Here is a 15,627-nt window from a genome sequence, read left to right as displayed (position 1 = left end):
AGTATAATAACTATTTACAGAGCATTTGCATTGAATTGGGTGTTATAGGTAATCTAGAAATCAGTTAAGGTATAAAGGAGGACGTATGTAGGTTATATGCAATTATGACACCGCTGTATATAAGGAACTTGAGCATCCACAGATTTTGGTATCCCAGGAGGGTCCTGAAACCAGTCCCCCAAAGATACTAAGGGATGACTGTCTATATTTTCACAGATCTTTGCACTGTGCCCTCTTAGTACAGCTTGTAATTTTGTATTTCAGCTGCTTATTAAAACATATTTTTTTTAGACAGGGTCTCACTCTATCACCCAGGTTGGAGTGCAGTGGCATGATCATAACTCACTATAGCGCCAACCTCCCAGACCCAAGCAATCCTCCCACCTCAACCTCCCAAGTTGATGGGACTATAGGCGTGCACCACCACGCCCAGCTAATTTTTTTATTTTCTGTAGAGAAAAGGTTTCACCATATCACCCAGGCTGCTCTTGAACTCCTAGGTTCAAGCAATCCACCCGCCTTGGCCTCCCAAAATGGGATTACAGGCATGAGCCACTGTGCCCAACCTTTGTAACACATTTTTATGTGATTATTCAATCACCCAAGTGGATCATGATTGAGGTAGGGCCAAGGCTATGTCAGTCACCACTGTATTTCCAGTGGGCACGAGGCAACCTCGGGTCTAGACCAGAGCAGGCTCAAGGGAAAGTATGTTGAATTAACGAATATACAGGAGGCCGAAGAAGGGAGGCATTAGATGCTCAAGTTGGAGATGTAAGCAAGACAGAAACACTTCTCTTTTTTTTTTTTTCTGAGACAGAGTCTCGCTCTGTTGCCCAGGCTGGAGTACAGTGGCACAATCTCGCCTCACTGCAACCTCTGCCTCCCGGGTTCAAGCAATTCTCCTGACTCAGCTTCCTGAGTAGCTGGGACTACAGGTGCATGCCGCTATGCCCAGCTAATTTTTTTTTTTTTAGACAGAGTCTTACTCTGTCACCAGGCTGGAGTGCAATGGCGTGATCTCGGCTCACTGCAACCTCCGCCTCCCAGGTTCAAGCGATTCTCCTGCCTCAGCCTCCTGAGTCGCTGGGACTACAGCGCGACACCATGCTCGGCTAATTTTTTTATTTTTAGTAGAGATGGGGTTTCACCATGTTGGTCAGGCTGGTCTCGAACTCCTGACCTTGTGATCCACCCACCTTGGCCTCCCAAAGTGCTGGGATTACAGGCATGAGCCACTGCACCTGGCCAGAAACACGTCTCTCAACTTGGCTCACTTTCTTGTAAAACTCAGGTCCCTGCTCAGCCATCCCCTCCTCCTAGAAGCCCTCCTGCCTAGACACCTTTCCACCCTGCTTCCTGCCCACTCTGAGGACAGGGCTGTCTCCCCCACTGAACTACAGCCAGGTCCATCTCTGTCACTGCCATATCCCCCAACATCGCAGGGACAAGCCCTGACATACAACAGGCCCTCGACAAGACCCTGTGGAGCGGGTGAGCAGACACACGTCCATGGGAGGCTAGGCCAATGCCATTGTGGACCCGAAAAAGTGCTGAGCGCCAGTCAAGAGAGGACTGGTTGCATCTTCAAGGAGGAAAAGCGTAAGAATGAATTTGAAGGGTAAAGGTGTTTTCGACAGATGGAAAAGGAAAAAACGGTTCCAGGAAGAGTGAGTTCAATAAGCAAAGATGTGGGGGCCCAAACTGTCATGGCTTCTCTGGGGAAACCGCAACCATCGGATGTGGTCTCCGCCAAGGCCTGCAAGGGAGTAGGAGCACGGGGCCTGGCCTGGAGCCTCCAAGGGCGCCTGAGTCCTGGGAGCTTTGCAAGGCTGGCAGTGACTGCCAGATGGAGCTCTCTGGACAGGACTGGAGCAGCTGGCAGAGAGGATGAACTTGGGCAGTCAGGGGCCAGGATCCCAGGTAAGAGGTATTTCCAAATCACCCCCGAGGGGCAAGGGGTGGATGAGGGCATTGTCTGAAAACCCCTGGCCTGTTAGTGTAGACACCCAGGTCAGAGGTAGGGTGAGGGGAGGGGGTCTGCAATCAACAGTGCAATGTCAGGCCTGGGGGCCGAGAGCCTGCAGAACCCCAGCTTCTGCGGTGCATCCTCACTTCCCCTTAATCCTCATTGAAAAAATGGGAATGAGAGCGGCACCTACCCGGGCGAGGATGCTGTGGCTCCAATGCTTGGCTCCGCCTTGCTACCCAGAGAGCCCTCAGAGATCAGATGGGCAGAAATGACCCACCTTCGGGGTGACACAGAGAAACGAGGTGAGCACCCTTTAATGCTCTTCTCCAGAACCCCCCATCCCTTCCTCACCATCCTCTGTTGGGGGTTGGAGGGTTAGCCAAGGTCTGGCCAGGCTTGGTAACAAAGGCAGATCCCAATCTGATGTCTGTAAACCTGTTGTGTTATGCTTTTAACAAGTGGACTTTTTTTTTTCTTTTTCTTTTTTTTTTTTTGAGACAGAGTCTTGCTCTGTTGCCCAGATTGGAGCAATCATCTCGGCTCACTGCAACCTCTGCCTCCCGGGTTCAAGTCATTCTCGTACCTCAGCCTCCTGAGTAGCTCAGGCTACAAATGTGCACTACCACACCAGGCTAGTTTTTGTATTTTTAGTAGAGATGCGATTTCACCATATTGGCCAGGCTGGTCTCAAACACCTGACCTCAGGTGATCCACCCACCTCGGCCTCCCAAAGTGCTGGGATTACAGGCATGAGCCACCGTGCCTAGCCGACTTTTTTTAATTATTAAATTCAACCAATATAATAATTACTCTGCAAGACTGCTATAAAAGTTTCTAAATACTTACCTCACTTTTTTTTTTCAGTACCATTTTTTTTTTTTTTTGAGACAGGGCCTCACTCTGTTGCCCAGGCTGGAGTACAGGGGTGTGATCACTCCCTGCAGGCTCAAGTGATTCTCCCACCTCAGCCTTGTGAGTGGCTGGGACTACAGGCATACATCACCACACCCAGCTATTTGTTTGTTTGTTTGTGTGTTTGTTTTTGAGACAGAATCTCGCTCTGTCACCCAGGCTGGAGTGTGCAATGGTGCTATCTGAGTTCACTGCAACCTCTGCCTCCTGGATTCAAGCAATTCTTGTGCCTTAGCCTCCCAAATAGCCGGGATTACAGGCGCCCACCACCATGCCTGACCAATTTTTGTATTATTAGTAGGGATGGGGTTTCACCATGTTAGCCAGGCTGGTCTCAAACTCCTGAACTCAGGTAATCCACCTACCTCAGCCTCCCAAAGTGTTGGGATTACAGGTGTGAGCCACCACACCCAGCCAGCACCTGGCTAATTTTTTTTTAATGATTATTTGTAGAAACGGGGTCTCGATATGTTGCCCTGGCTGGTCTTCAACTCTTGGGCTCACAGGATCCTCCCGCCTTAGCCTCCCAAAATGCTGGGATTACTGATCGGAACCACCTCGATCTGCCTACTTATTATTATTTTTTAAAATTGCAGTAAGATACATGTAACATAAAAGTTGCCATTTTCACCATTCAAAGTTACAATTCAGTGACATTTAGTGCACTCCTACTGTTGAGCCACCCTCACTACCATCCAGTCCCAGAACATTTTCACCACCCCAAAGGGAAATCTCAAGCTCATTCATCCGTCACCTTAACCTGTTTTTAACCTCCCAGACAACCCTTATTCTGCTTTATGGTAATTCGAAACATGGTTACTGAGGGGATTAAAAAAACAAAAAGTCAAAACACCCGGAAGGTGCTTTGTTTTTAAATTGTATCTGCCCAAATAACAATAGCAACAGCTACAGCAATGACAATCATAGTGACATTTCTTCTTGGCTGTATTCCAAGGCCCAAGCTAAATTGCTTTTCAGAGGGAATTGCTTAATCCTCAAAGCCGCCCCGTAAACTAAATACTAGATCTTGATCATAAGGAAACCGAGGTGCCCCGGAGCGGATAGACGGGCCTGCTCCACGCCCACACTCGCTCCCTGTGTGAGCTGGGGCAGGTGGATTATCATTTCTGGACCTGGACTCCAACCTCCATAGAAAGGACTTATAATCGGGCTCAGGGGCTCATGCCTGTAATCCAAGCACTTTGGGAGGCTGAGGTGGGAGGATCACTTGAGGTCAGGAGCTCGAGACCAGCCTGGCCAACATGGCGAAAACCCACCTCTACTAAAAATACAAAAAATTAGCCAAGGGTGGTGGTGTATGCCTGTAATCCCAGCTACTTGGGGAGGCTGAGGCAGGTGAATCACTTGAACCGGGGAGGCGGAGGTTGCAGTGAGCCAAGATGGTGCCACTGTACTCCAGCCTGGGCGACAGAGCGAGATTCCATCTCAGAAAAAAAACAAAAAAAGGATTTCTAATAGGCTGCCCTGTGGCTGGAGTGAGAGGAAGCACCGCCCACCCCTGGAGGAGTTGGCTGCAGTTGTTCTCCTGGGAGGCTCAGGCCTCACCTACCACGCCCCTCCCCAAGTGTGGATTTTTTTGTTTTAACACAGGGGGCGAGAAAGAAAGGGGAACTGGGGCAGGCAGTGCAGTGAGGCTGGGTCGGGGGAGTTCCCATTCACCCTCCCCCACCCTAAACGCCTACTCACTTCCTTCCACGCCAGTCAGCTCACTCCTGAGCACCCTCCATCCTGGGCCTCTCGGAGGGCAGGGAGTGGTCATGAGAAGGGGGTGGGGATGGGAGGCTGGAAATCACCTCGGCAGGGCCCAGGGCAGGGCAGAGGCTTGTCTGTGTCCTCAACACCAGGCAGTCAGCGCTGCTCAATTTTGGGGGGTTTTGAAGGTTTTCTTTTTTGTTTTTGAGACAGAGTGTCACTCTGTCACCCAGTGGCATGATCTCAACTCACTGCAGCCTCAACCTCCCAGGCTCAGGCGGTCCTCTTTTCTCAACCTCCCCAGGAGCTGGGACTGCAGGTGCGCACCACCACGCCCAGGTAATTTAAAAAATTTTTTTGTAGAGACAAGGTCTCGATCTATTGTCCAGGCTGGTCTCAAACTCCTGGTCTCAAGTGATCCTCTCACCTGAGCCTCCCGAAGTGCTGGTATTACAGGCATGTGCTATGGCGCCCAGCAATGTATCTGTTGAATGACTGAGTGAACGAAATCTTTGTGAGGGCTCCAAGGACACATAACATGAGGTCAGGCTCTGTAAGGAGGCGTTTATTAATTCAGGACCCTGGGGACAGGTGCAGGACTTAGGTCTGCCTTATGGGGGCAGTCCCTGGAACCCGCAGCCCCCAGCCTTCATCTGCCAGCTTCTCCATCTGTCTCCCCACCACCTGCACCCCCACAGTTCCCTTCTGGTACCAAGCACATGACCTGTGTTGTCACTCACAATGCCGCAGCCTCCCCTTCCCCTCACTGCCCCTTTGGGGTGCCAGGGCTCCCAAGTCTGATGGGGGACAAGCAGCAAGGGAAGGCAGGGAGTTTTTCTGAGAACCCTGGCTTTTGTGGAGCAGAGAGGGGCTGGCTCTTGGAGTGGCTTGGGAGAGGGGAGGGCCATCCCCTGGGGATTTGGGGTGGGCAGCTGGGCCCCCTAAGTGGATGTAGATGGGAGCCAGTACCCAGAGCAGAGCAGACCTGAGTGTACAGAAGCCGCTGGGAACTTCTCTGCCTTCTAAATATTTAGACGGTGAGATGGATGGGGAATCCAGGGCCCGGAGAAGTTCAGCCAGGCCACTGGCTATTTTGAGAGAACCATTCTTTCTGTGCTCCAGGATAAACGTTTCCTCTGTCCCTCACTCTCCTCCCAGAGCCAGCAGTCACCGCCCTGCAGCAGGAGAAACAGCAGCCAATCAGCCCCGGAGTTTGAGGGCCAAGGTTCCAGCATCCACAGCCATCAGCCATGTCCCTGATTTTCTGGCTCCTGTCCCTCAAAGACAGGGCAGAGATTACAGGGTCGGCTTGAGATGTCAGCAGAGGGAGCAGGCGACACTGGCCTCTGCTTTGGACAATGTTCCCACAGTACTGCTGCCGGACTGCTGTGCCAGAGGCAAGGGTGCCACCTGCCCCTCACCCCAGGCTGACAAAGGCACCCAGCTCCCCTCCTTTCCCCCAGGAGCAGAGGGCACCCTTGGGTCCCTCCTCCCTGAAGCGAGCTGGGAAAGGGGTGTCTGCAAGTCACCATGGGCAGGCCTAAGGCACAGACAGCAGATCCAGAGCTTGAGTCGCTGGAAGACCGCCTTGCGGAAAAGGATGAAAACCCAGGGGTCCAGAATGGGGTTGAAGGCGTAGAAACGGAAGGCGAGGAGGTCCCCCATCTCACTGCTGCTGTCAGGGGCGACGGCCTGGGTGAAGCACCGGATCTGAGGGCAGGGTGAGGGTGTCAAGGAGCACCCAGGAGCCCTCCGTCTCCCCACCCCACCTCCCTCCTCCCACTTGCTTACTGGCAGGAATGAGGGAGGGGTGGCATGCAGAGGGAAAGGAAATAAGATAAGATGAAAACTAAGTAACAAATGCATCCGGGGAACATAGGGAGAGAAAGCCCCAGGAAATTGCCAGAGATGCCTAAGGGACGAGGGAGGGAGACTGGGTATGTGTGTCCCCCCACCCTTAGAAGCTGGGAGGACCCTCAGGCGACATAGATTTTTGAGTATAACATTCCTGGGCCCCCCTGAAACTGCTGCAGAGCTGTAGTGATGCCTGTGTATATCTGTCCACAGCATCTGAGTCTCTGAGTCAAGGTAACCCCCCAAAAAAGAGGTAAGGACCCCCCCAATCCAGCCTGGGCTCTTGCATTTTACAGTAAGAGAAACTGAGGCTCAGAAGAAAGGTGGCATGACCAGGTGTCACAGACGTTGAGTGTGTAATGGGGTCTGTACCACTCCCTTTGGAAGGGGCAGGACGGGAGTCCCCCCAGGAAAACAAGGTGCAGAGGCAAGGGTGGGGCCTGCGCTGAGGCAGAGGGGAGCCAGGTTGGTGGGAGAGCAGGCTCTGCACTTGAAGGACCCAGGATCAAGACCCAGGTCCGTGTGACTCTGGGCAAGAGATACTGCCCCTCATCTGTAAAAGTGAGGACAGGAGAGAGCGTTCTCTCGGTTTCCTGATGGGTGCCTGTGGTCATTCTGAAGATTATCTTGGAAAGTATTTGTAAGCCTTAAAGCACAGGCAGGCATCGAGAAGCGCTCAGTGAGGGTGATCTTGTCATCACAGGGGTAGGGGAAGGATGGGGGATGCTTTTTGCTTATGGGGGGCTCCGGATGCCTAAGCTGGGAGATAAGGTGTCAGAAGAAGTCAGATAGAGAAAGACTTCTCCAGAAAACCAGGAGCTGTCTGACGCAGGACCAAGCCCCTGTCTGATCTGTTTTTGTTTTCTTTGTTTTCGTTTTGAGTTAGGGGTCTGTCAACTAGGCTGAGATCCAGTGGTATAACTCACTGCAGACTCAACTTCCCAGGCCAGAGCAGTCCTCCCACCTCAGCCTCCCAAGTAGCTGAGACCACAGGCCATCATGCCAGGCTAATTTTTAAATGTTTGCTAGAGACGGGGCTTCACCGTGTTGCCCAGGCTGGTCTCAAACCTCTGGGCTCAAGTGATCCTCCTCCCACCTCACCTTTCTTTTTTTTCCTTTTTTTTTTTTTTTTTTGACATGGAGTCTGACTCTATCACCCAGGTAGTGGTACTATCTCGGCACACTGTAACCTCTGCGTTTGGGGTTCAAGCAATTCTCCTGCTTCAGCCTCCCAAGTAGCTGGGACTACAGGCATGCGCCACGACGCCCAGTTTTTTTTTTTTTTTTTTTTTTTTTGTATTTTTAGTAGATACGGGGTTTCATCATGTTGGCCACACTGGTCAGTCACTCCCGACCTCAGGAGGTGATCCGCCTGCCTCGGCCTCTCAAAGTGCTGCGATTACAGGCGTGAGCCACTACAGGCCTGTCAAGTCTGACCTCTTTTGAGCCTCAGCCTCCCCATCTGTGACACGGGCACAACCCACATTGCTGCCCTCCTCCTCTCCCCACTCCCCCCAGCTCGGGAGGCGACTCACGGTGAGAGGCAGGGAGCACACGGCCATGACCGCCGTCATGAGGGCCAGCAGGATCAGGTGGTCCACCTCGTCCTCTCCGGTGTGCGGGCGCTGGCCCAGCGAGCCCTGGTGCCGCCTCTGCTGGCGGTACATGCGGCAGAGGCTGAGGGTGGCTGAGCCGTTGCAGAGGAAGATGGCCGCCACCAGCAGCGCCACGAGGCCGGCGTAGGCGAGCGAGAAGGCGGCGCCGCCCGGCTGCGCCCAGCGCATGCGCAGGAAGCACCAGCTGCCCGGGCAGTACTGCTGGTGCTGGCCCAGGCCCAGCAGGGGCAGCGCGCAGAAGAGGACGCAGAAGGCGTAGATGGCGGGCAGCGCCAGGCGGGCGCAGCGGGGCCCGTCCAGCTGCGTGTAGAGGTAAGGGTGGCTCAGCGCCAGGCAGCGCTCCACCGCCATGGCGAACAGGATGAGCATGGACGCCAGGCCGAAGAAGGTCATGGCGAAGGCGAAGGCGTCGCACAGCGCGGGGCCGCCCCCGGCCAGGCCCAGCAGGGAGCTGTTGCGCGCGTAGGCCACGAACACGGCCGGGCTCAGGAAGCTGGTGCCTAGCAGGTCGGTGGCCGCCAGCCCGGTGACCAGCACCGCGAAGGCCGAGGGGCGCGCCGGTCGCCTCGCGCTCAGGATGCCCAGGGCCAGCCCGTTGCCCACCACGCCGGCCACGAACATCAGGGTGCTGGTGGCCGGCCCCACCGAGCCCCGCACGTAGGTGAGGTTCCTGCACGAATCTGCCATCCCAGGTCTGGGCTAGAGGGTTCCCAAGGTGGGAGGTGGGGGTCAGAGGGAGCCAGGGCTACCCCCACCACCCAGCCCACTCAGATGTCCCTGCTGGCCTGTCCTTGACAGCTGCGGCCTCCCAGCCAACCTGTGGTTCTCCTGTGTGTCCCTGCGTGGTTCCCCTCTAGCTTCTCCGGTCTCTCTCTCTGTGTGTGTCTCTCCCCAACCTTCCTATTTCTTTCTTTTTTTTTTTTTTAATTTTTTTTGAGACAGAGTCTCTCTCTGTCATCCAGGCTGGTGTGCAAAGGCATGATCTCGGCCCACTGCAATCTCCACCTCCTGGGTTCAAGCCATTCTCCTGCCTCAGGCTCCGGAGTAGATGAGATTACAGGCGCCAGCTACCACGCCCAGCTAATTTTTGTATTTTTAGTAGAGATGGGGTTCCACCATGTTGGTCAGGCTGGTCTCGAACTCTTGACCTCAGGTGATCCATCCACCTCAGCTTCCCAAAGTGCTGAGATTACAGGCGTGAGCCACTGCGCCTGGTACCCCCCACCTCCTATTTCTTTCCTTCTCTAGCTCTGTCTGTCTCTGCCATTAAAGAGAACATCCAGACGTCGCCAGTTTTTTCCTTCTCTGTCTCTCTCTGTCTCTTGCTGTTATCTCCCTGTCTCTGTCCCCTCCTTTGTCCTTGTCCTCCCGGCACCTTTCTCCCTCTAACCCCACACCCTCTGCCCGCTCCTGCTCTCCGCTGCTGCCTCCCCAGCCCCTCCTCACCGCACCTCTCCAGTCTCGCCCCGGCTGTCTTGTCCCTCGTGCACGTCTGTCCCTTCACTTGCTTTGCTCCGCGTGTCTCTCGCTGTTGTGTCAGTCTGTGTGTCAGCTTCTCCTTCTCTCCTCCCTCCCTCTTTCCCTCCCTCCCTCCCACCCTCCTCAGCTTGCCTGCTCACCCCAGCTTTTTCATTTCCTCTCTCTGCCCCGCCCTCCCTCACTGTTCTCCAGGGGCCCCCTGGCACGCTCCCCACTCCCTGTCCGCCTGCTCGACCCAGGACGTACATCTCCCGCCGCTGCCTCCACCCTCCTTCCCACATCCTCTCTTGGTTCCCATCACTGAGCTACCTGCCACCTCTCCACACATGGGTCTCCTCCCTCCCCCAGTGTCTCCCTCGCTGGCCTGGGTGAGGAGTTCCTGAGTCACCATCACTTAGGCTTGGAGCCTCCTGGGATAGTAGGGGGCCACTAGGAGGGACCTGAAGGGCACGGTTGACCAGGCTTCAATGGGGTGGCCTTGGCCTGGCCTGTCTCAGGGTGGCCTCTGGGATCTATTCTGGGCTTCAGGCCCCAGGGCTTAGGACATTGCCCGGGGGTTGAGAAATGACCAGGAAATTCCTCCCTGATGTAGTATTTTCCAGACACCACTGAGAGTTCTGATCCCTGGACACAATTCACTCCTACCAGAAAGCTGAGGAAGGAAGCTTGGCCAGAGAAAGGCATGCCAGTCCCTCAAGCCTGTCCCTGGGCACCCAGCTCGCCCTGCAGATACCCAAGAAGGAAGCATGAAGGGGCAAATTTGGTGTCCAGGTGTCAGGGACAGGCTTGGGTGATTCCCATAGCACATCATGAAAGGGTGGCCAGCACTGGGCCACCCTCTACTCACCTCTAGGCCCCAGGCTAAGCTCTGGTGACCTTGACCTTCAAGAATCCTATTTGGACCACAGGAAGCTGTCTACAGCTCCAACATTGCTGTCATGTCTCTCCCACCCTCCCCAAACACAGCCAAGCCACCGCAGTTGTAGCCTGGGGCCAGTACGACAGATCATGTGTTCCCGCTGCCCGCACAGTGTTCACAGGTCTCCCTTCCCATGGAGTCTGTGACTTCCAGGCAGCCTCTGAGCCTAAAAGGGCCAGATAAAACCTTGGAGACCCTCCCTGAGCCGAGCTGTTTGTCAGGGAGGCAGTCTCGAATCCATTCAACTTGGCTTCCTGTTTCCATCTGGCCATCTTTTTGCTTGCTGTGTGATGTTCCCGGGCAAGGAGAGGGAGCAGATAGATTTCAGCCTCCTCTGTGCATGGGGTAGCACAGGCCTCATAGGGCTGGTGCCAGCCTTGGCCTGCAGTGCATCCCAGATTAATCTTTGTTTTTTGTGTTTTTTTTGACGGAGTCTTGCTCTGTCACCCATGCTGGAGTGCAGTGGCATGATCTCGGCTAACTGTAACCTCCGCCTCCCAGGTTAAGTGATTCTCCTGGCTCAGCCTCCTGAGTAGCTGGGACTACAGGCATGCGCCACGATGCCCAGCTAATTTTTGTATTTTTATTAGAGACAGGGTTTCACTATGTTGGCCAGGATGGTCTTGATCTCTTGCTCTCATGATCCGCCCGCCTCAGCCTCCCAAAGTGCTGGGATTACAGGCGTGAGCTACCGCACCCAGCCCCAGGTTGATCTTTGTAACAAGGAGAGAGCCTGTGCAGATGTCTCGTGTCCAAGGCTAGGAGGGACGAGTCCGACCCAAGGATTGGACTGTGGGCAGCTGTAGTCATGCCGTCTATGTCCCCTGCTGTGTGACCACAACCCCTTTGCCCCTTCCCTCCATCTCCCTATCACCCATGTCCAGCCGGCATCCACAGCTTCCGGCAGGATGGACGCCCAAGTTCCAGCCCCACCATGGCTCCCTGAGGGACCCCACAGCCCCGCTCTGGGGGCGCTCGTGTATAGGGGCTCCAGGTCCTGCCACGTGGTCCCATCTCATGCTGTCTGGTCCCCAGACAGACCAGAGGGAACTCAGGAAGTTATATCATATTAATGAAGGGTAATGCCTGGCAGGCGTGCGTCTTGTTTCGGCATCAGGGGAGTTGCGGCGGTGGAGGGGGGGAGGCGGGCTTTAGTTCCTGGAGCCTCCTTCTTTCTCGCTTCCTGTCGCCACAAGGACAATTAACTTCAGGAAGTCCCCTCTGCTCCCATGCCCAGTGGGACCTCAGGCAAACCCCCATCCCTTCAAGGCCTCAGATTCTTTCTTTTTTTTTTTTTTTAATCTGTTAGTTTTTGTTTTGAGATGGAGTCTTGGTCTGTCACCCAGGCTGTAGTAGTGGCATGATCTCAGCTTACTGCAGTGTCCACCTCCCAGGTTCAAGCGATTCTCGTGCCTCAAGCCTCCAGAGTAGCTGGGCTTACACGCATGTGCCACTGCACCCAATTTTTGTATTTTTGGTAGAGACAGGGTTTCACCATATTGGCCAGACTGGTCTTGAACTGCTGACCTCAGGTGATCCACCCGCCTTGGCATCCCATAGTGCTGGGATTACAGGCGTGAACCACCATGCCGGCTGTTTTTGTTTTTGAGACAGGGTGTCGCCCTGTCACCCAGGCTGGAGTGTAGTGCTACAATCTCGGACCACTGCAATCTCCACCTGTGGGGCTCAAGCAATCCTCCCACCTCAGCCTCCCAAGTAGCTGGGACTACAGGCACCTGCTGCCACACCTAGCTCATTTTTGTATTTTTGTAGAGATAGGGTTTCACTGTGTCGCCCAGGCTGGTCTTGAACTCCTGGACTCAAGCAATCTGCCTACCCCGGCTTCCCAAAGTTATGGGATTACAGGCCACCACGCCTGGGCCCAGGCCTCAGTTTCCCCACCGATGCCACTAGGAGCCACGAGCCCTGGCAATGCCAGCATCGGTTCTGTGCTCCTGCATCAGGAGCAGGTAGGGGTGGCAGTGACTGTGACTCCCTCCTAATGAGGGGACTAAGGTCCCCAGGGTCTGTACTGGTGCGAGATAAGCCTCAATCACCTTCCCCTGACACCCAGCCTCCTGCTTGACCGTGGTCCCAGCTAGCGCCCACGGGCCAAGCCCACAGCAGGGTCCTCAAGGGGTTCTGCTCCCCGGCCAGGTGCCTTGGGGTGAGGAATCACCCACAGTGTGTGGTGTGAGGGACGGCTTCCAGGATGGGAGGAGCTGTGGAAGGAACTGCCCTGGGAGCATGAGTCAGCAGCCCTCCTCTCTCCATCCGCGGCAGAGAGGAGGAACAGGACTCAGGCCTCCCTGGGAGGACTCCGAGGCAGTGTGGACGGGAGGAGGAAGGACAGCTCAGAGACTACTGAGATTAGGGATTGACCCAGGGACACACAGCACCCAGGAGGGGAGAGAGAATGGGACCGGGAGAGGCTAGTGTGCTGGGGACTGTGGGTGTATAACCAGATTGTGACTCTGTGTAGGGTTAGTGCAGCCCACATGACCTAAGTGAGCATTTTTCTCAGCATTGTGATTGTGTTTGTGTGTGTGAGTATTGTGTGTATGTGTGTATTGCGCGATCATGGAACTCTGTGTGCACATGGGCACACAGCTATGTTGTGGTTTTGTTTGTTTGTTTTTGAGATGGAGTCTTGCTCTGTTGCCCAGGCTGGAGTGCAGTGGCGTGATCTCGGCTCACTGAAACCTCCACCTCCCAGGTTCAAGCTACTCTTGTGCCTCAGCCTCCCAAGTAGCTGGGATTACAAGTACCCACCACCATGCCCAGCTAATTTTTGTATTTTGGTAGAGATGGAATTTCACCATGTTAACCAGGCTGGTCTCGAACTCCTGACCTCAGGTGATCCGCCTACCTCGGCCTCCCAAGGTGCTGGGATTACAGGCATGAGTCACTGTGGGCAGCCTAGTTATTTTGAGATAGGGTTTCACTCTGTTGCCCAGGCTGGAGTTCATTGGCACAATCTCAGCTCACTGCAACGTCTACCTCCCAGGCTTAAGCAATCCTCCCACCTCAGCCTCCCAAATAGCTGGGACCGCAAGTGCTCACCACCATGCCCAACTAATATTTTACTGTTTTGTAGAGACAGGATCCCATGATGTTGTCTAGGCTGGTCTCAAACTCATGTGCTCTAGTGATCCTCACACCTTGGCCTCCCAACGCACTGGGATGACTGACATGAACCACGACACCTGGCTGAGAATGGTATTTTTTGAGGGCTTTTTTGTGTGTGTGGTAGAGTCTCTCTCTGTTGCCCAGGGTGGAGTCCAGTGGTGCTATTTCAGCTCACTGCAACCTCTGCCTCCCAGGTTTAAGCGATTCTCCTGCTTCAGTCTCCCAAGTTGCTGGGACTACAGGATCACACCACCACCACACTCAGCTAATTTTGTACTTTTAGTAGAGATGGGATTTCGCCACGTTGGCCAAGCTGGTCTCGAGCTCCTGACCTCAAGTGATCTGTCTGCCTTGGCCTCGCAGGGTGCTGGGATTACAGGCGTGCGCCACCGCGCCCAGCTGAGGATGACTTTTGAAATTCATCTTCACCACTCACCAGTCAGTCACCCTGTGACCCTGAGAAAATGATTTTCCTTAGCAAAGCTTTGATGGTCTTCATCAAATGACCACCTTGACCTTGTTGGGGCCTTATGTAAAGATAAGAGACAGTTCACCCTGCCTGCCTCTCAGGAAGCCTTCAAATAGCTGTTCGTGTTATTATTCATTCAACAAATCCTTATTGTGCCAAGAGCTCGGGACACAGAGGGGCTCAGAGGGCACAACCCAGGCAGAGTGTCCTCAAACAGCTTTGTCCACCTGGCATGGGAAGCCCAAGCCGGGGGCCTGCGGCTGAGTCATCCCACACCCAGCTGGGACTCCCAACGCCGGGCAGACCAGAAGTGGGGCTGTGATGGTTGTCTGCCACACCCGCCAGCCCAGGCCTGCATCTGTTTTTTGGGACTTGTTATTGTTGTTGTTTTGAGATGGAGTCTTGCTCAGTCGCCCAGGCTGGAGTGCAGTGACGAGATCTCTGCTCACTGCAACTCCGCCTCCCAGGCTCAAGCGATTCTTCTGCCTCCGCCTCCTGAGTAGGTGGGATTACAGGCACCTGCCATGTTGGCCAGGCTGATGTCAAACTCATGACCTCAAGTGATCTGCCCACCTCGGCCTTATAAAGTGCTGGGATTACAGGCGTGACCAACCGTTCCTGGCCCAGGCCTGCATCTGGAAGTGCCGCAGACCTAAGATCCTGGCTTGCCCTGGGCCTGACCCGCTCCAGACTCCCTGGTTTCTGTCCTCCTGGCACTGGCCCTGGGAAGAGGCAGGCTCCATCTCACATTCTGCACACACGCACCACCAGCTGCTCCTGTCTGCCAGGCCTGCTGTGCCCTCTCACCAGTTTAAGAAACTGCCATGTGTCCATCCAGACCTGTCTTGCCTCGGCTGGTTCCAGCATCCAGAGCCAGAGGCCTTTTTTCTCTACCCATTCACTGCTCTCCACCCCAAATGGGCCCTGGCCTACCTTCTGGCCGCTGCGCCTCGCCTTGCTCTGGGGGACATCACCCAGTTTCCTGCCTACCCTTCCTATGCCTGGGCCATGCCCCTCACCTGGAGATCCCCTCACTTCCCAGCCTTCAAGGCCTGCCTGGCCACTTCCTGACCTTCTTCTAAGTGCTTGTCCATCAGATTTTCCTATTTCAGTCTCAAACCCCAGCTGATTACCTCTTTATTCCTGTTTTTCTCTCTTTTTTTTTTTTTTTGAGACGGAGTCTAGCTCTGTCCCCAGGCTGGAGTGCAGTGGTGCAGTCTTGACTCACTGCAACCTCTGACTTCTGGGTTCAAGCTATTCCCCTGCCTCAGCCTCCCTAGTAGCTGGGATTACAGGTCACACCACCACACCCAGCTGATTTTTGTATTTTTAGTAGAGATGGGGTTTCACCATGTTGGCCAGCCTGGTCTTAAATTCCTGACCTCAAATGGTCCGCCCGCCTTGGCCTCCCAAAGTGCTGGGATTACAGGTGTGAGCCACTGCACCTGGCCCCATGCCTGTTTTTCTTGTCTGTAAAATGGGGATAAACAGGCCAGGCGCGGTGACTCATGCCTGTAATCCCAGCACTTTGGGAGGCCGAGGCGGGTAGATCACCTGAGGTCTG

At 54.5% G+C, this 15,627-nt stretch overlaps 1 protein-coding gene across 1 annotated transcript; it reads right to left on the bottom strand.

Annotated features, from left to right (window-relative positions):
- Positions 1-5,147: 5,147 nt before the first annotated feature.
- On the bottom strand, positions 5,148-9,631 carry PTGIR (prostaglandin I2 receptor). Its single transcript, XM_012446607.2, has 3 exons — positions 9,519-9,631; positions 7,987-8,766; positions 5,148-6,307 (listed from the first exon to the last, which is right to left on the bottom strand). Exons 2-3 carry the CDS (start codon positions 8,752-8,754, stop codon positions 5,915-5,917), a joined length of 1,161 nt encoding a protein of 386 aa, XP_012302030.2. The 5' UTR covers positions 8,755-8,766; positions 9,519-9,631; the 3' UTR covers positions 5,148-5,914.
- Positions 9,632-15,627: the final 5,996 nt, after the last annotated feature.

This window comes from Aotus nancymaae, unplaced genomic scaffold (genome assembly GCF_030222135.1).
Source record: "Aotus nancymaae isolate 86718 unplaced genomic scaffold, 86718_ANA_hifiasm-v0.15.2.pri h1tg000028l, whole genome shotgun sequence".
NCBI classification, from domain to species: Eukaryota; Metazoa; Chordata; class Mammalia; order Primates; family Aotidae; genus Aotus; species Aotus nancymaae.
This window is presented reverse-complemented; position numbering and strand designations above follow the sequence as displayed.